Source organism: Clytia hemisphaerica, unplaced genomic scaffold (genome assembly GCF_902728285.1).
Source record: "Clytia hemisphaerica strain Z4C2 unplaced genomic scaffold, Clytia hemisphaerica genome assembly, whole genome shotgun sequence".
Taxonomy (NCBI): domain Eukaryota; kingdom Metazoa; phylum Cnidaria; class Hydrozoa; order Leptothecata; family Clytiidae; genus Clytia; species Clytia hemisphaerica.
In genome coordinates, this window is record NW_027104543.1 from 733,398 (window position 1) to 736,526 (window position 3,129).

Here is a 3,129-nt window from a genome sequence, read left to right on the forward strand (position 1 = left end):
ATTTCGTCAGGAATTTTTGGACCCCGGTAAAATATAGCAAGATAATTTTGAAATCGAAACATTGAGTTCGAAAAGTGGGATAATAGTTTTGATGATGTACATTCAATCCAAAATTGGCTAATTCGGAGGCAAATTTCCAAGTTTGTATTTTGGCGCCCATCCAGTTAGACATGTGAGCAAAACAAGCTAGAAATTGTCCTCTTTTGGCTTAGTACTGCTATTTCGGAGGAGAGTGTGAATAGGAAAGACGCGCTAAGTAAGTGTGACCAGAGAATCTTTTGGTCCCAAAAAACGGGTGCTTTAGCGAGGGGACACAACGTTACTGTTAGGAAGGAGGAAGAAATTGAGATTTGCAGTTTATTAAAAATGCAATTATATAATTCGAAATTAAAAAACATATAGAGAAAAGGTAATATTTACAAAAGTATACTAAGAAAGATAAGTTAAATGGTTAAATATTTTTCATAAATTTTCTGATTGGTTTTGATCGTTATCAGCTGTATTGTTCGTTTCTGCAATTTTCTTAGACCATTCTTGGTTTGGGATTTCATTCAAAGTGATTCGTTTTTGTGGATTAGTTTCCAACATGGACATTATTAAAGAACGTAACTCATTCGATACCATCTGTTTTGTTCTTGTGAAGTTTGGACCTTTTTTCATTTGTCGGATTTGATCTGCTTTGTTTGAATCGTCGAAAGGCATAGTGCCTGTTGAAATGATGTATAGAATGCAACCCAAACTCCAAACTTCAGCACTGGGTCCATCGTAAGGAATTCCTATAAGGATATTGAATCAACTTATTATTTTTTCTATATATTGGACTGAGAATCGATGACTCGACTTCACCCTTCAAGAGAATTTGAAAGGATAGTTACAGAAATTTAATGTATTTTGTTAGCAATGTTTGATACAAAGACACGATCCGACGAGTTACTTGAGCAAGAACATAAACCTATGAAAAATAGACTCTGAAATAGTTTACAGTATCTCAAGAAAAGAGTTTATTTCGTACAGGGGATGAGGGAGGGCTGGAGAAAATGTGCTGACCAGACCTCAGAAGACCGACCCTTAGAGAGACCAAACTTTAGAGAAAAAGTGACCCTAACAGGACGATTTTCGAAAAATCCTTAGGGAGACTTTTTGTTATTTTTGAAACGCTTAGAAATGCACATACCAAGCCTATTTTTGCCTAACTTCCCCTGGATTTTGTTAAGGAAAATTTTTAAAGTCATGCAAAACAAATCTCACCTTTTAAAATTTCGATGGGAGCATATGCTGAACTTCCACAAAACGTCTTGTTCAGTTCATGGAATTTTGGTAAATGTTTAGCAAATCCAAAGTCTGTTAGAAGTGGTTTCAAATCATGGCTTAATAAGATGTTTTCACATTTTAAATCTCTGTGTAAGATGTTGTACGAGTGTAGGTACGCCAGAGCATGGGCAATCTATAACAACAGAAACATTGAATAGGTTAGTTATACAGTCTTACCCCAATATTTTGGCCTTCTGTGAGAAGGGAGTTGATGAATTTTTCTCAGTTGGTCTGTGAAAAGGGAGTTGATGAAGAATAGGAAAAAATTCAAATTGATGTTTCGACGTAAACCATAACTATACTAAGAATCCAAAACTGAAATAAGAAATGCTGGATTATTTCAAAGGTCATTTACTGCAGTCCAAATTCGAGGTTATATTTAGACTCTGGCAAAGGAGCAAGTATATCCCTAACATTAATTTTCTTATTTGTATGTATATTTATTTTTAAACGCATTTTTAATTTTAAATTGTAAATATTTTTAGCATGAGTTTTTTTGAATACCCGAATATTCTTTATAAAATATGAATTCCTTGGCAGACAGTGTAACCCATTTTTACCTTAAAGGTTTTGTTTTTAAATGAGAGTGATATCGTTTGCTTACTCATCAATTTTAATTCACAAGCTTTTCCATATTGGATTGACATGATTGTGGAGCAAGATTGGTCAGAAAGAGGAAAAGAAAAACCTTTTTATGCTTATATCAGCATAATATAACAATAGACAGAAACTGTCCTGGTATGAAATATGTGTCTGATATGAAACGGGAACACTTATGTAAAAATAAAACCTTTAATACTTTCCCTTGTGTTTATGGCCGATCACTGAGTTTGTAGATTTTTTATTTGGGTTTGTTTTACTCCATAGGAGCAAAGGAGCACATACGTGTTTTATTCTGTAAGCAGTTTTTGGTACACTAACTTTAAAAAACATGTAATTATTGTCAAAAGGGGGGGTTGACTTGATGGAACAAAGGTAAAAATGACTTTCTTCATCGGGGTCTATAAAATATTTTTTTGTTCATACCTGTAAAAACATTGGTCTAGCTACATTCTCCTTCAAAAATCTATTGCATTGTATGAATTCTAATAAATCGCCTCTTGGTGCGTGTTGCATGATAATAAATACTTTGTGACCAACATCGAGTACTTCATAGTATTTGCAAATGTTAGGATGGTTAACTTGTCCAATAATTTGCAACTCGCGTGGTAAAAAGCGTTTCAAGAAATCCTTTGGTGCGATTTTACGGTTAACGATTTTCACAGCGACATCATGACTACGAAATTTAGAATAAGCTCTCTTGACTTTAGAATAAGTGCCTTCTCCTAAAATACCTTTGGAAAGTAAAAAGTAGCCACGGCTCATTAGAAAAGCTTCATCTGACTGCGTTGTTGGCTTTTCAGCGTTTGTAACATCTTTGGTTTGAATTTGTTTATTGGCGTCGTTGATGTCTTCGCCTACTCCCTGGCTTTCACGTTTCACTTGCGATTGTGGTGAATCAGAATCATCTCTGACAACTGAAAAACGAAACATTTTTTGATTGATTAGGAATATCCACAGGTCTTTGATTAATCACGTCCAATCTTTTGAAAATTTCAAAACTATCTAATTTTTTTTTCTGGATACCTGGCGGATGTAATACAACTTCTTCTTTTTATTTGACGTCACTTTGTGACGTTAAGAGTTCTTGACGCTATAAAGATTCAATGAGCTGAAATGTTCTTTTACTTACTAATCCATTGCTCAATAAATTGCAACATTTTGCTTTCAATTTCTTTTCAAGGAACATAAAATAAGAAAATGAGAACCGTTTACACG

General features: G+C 34.1%; 1 protein-coding gene across 1 annotated transcript; it reads right to left on the bottom strand.

Moving 5' to 3' along the window:
• Positions 1–375: 375 nt before the first annotated feature.
• On the bottom strand, positions 376–2,921 carry LOC136822598 (testis-specific serine/threonine-protein kinase 3-like). The gene is made up of 3 exons (XM_067078859.1): positions 2,338–2,921; positions 1,249–1,444; positions 376–776 (listed from the first exon to the last, which is right to left on the bottom strand). The coding sequence occupies exons 1-3, from the start codon at positions 2,842–2,844 to the stop codon at positions 463–465; spliced, it is 1,017 nt and encodes a 338-aa protein (XP_066934960.1). The 5' UTR covers positions 2,845–2,921; the 3' UTR covers positions 376–462.
• Between the last annotated feature and the right edge of the window lie 208 nt (positions 2,922–3,129).

What these genes read in the sequence shown, in the direction of transcription:
- LOC136822598 (XM_067078859.1), bottom strand. Translation starts at nt 2,844, where the DNA reads ATGTTTCGTTTTTCAGTTGTCAGAGATGATTCTGATTCACCACAATCG. An exon ending in CTAGACCAATGTTTTTACAG is followed by an intron (nt 1,445 to 2,337) that starts GTATGAACAAAA and finishes CTGTTGTTATAG; the next exon opens with ATTGCCCATGCTCTGGCGTA. An exon ending in TCCCATCGAAATTTTAAAAG is followed by an intron (nt 777 to 1,248) that starts GTGAGATTTGTT and finishes ATATCCTTATAG; the next exon opens with GAATTCCTTACGATGGACCC.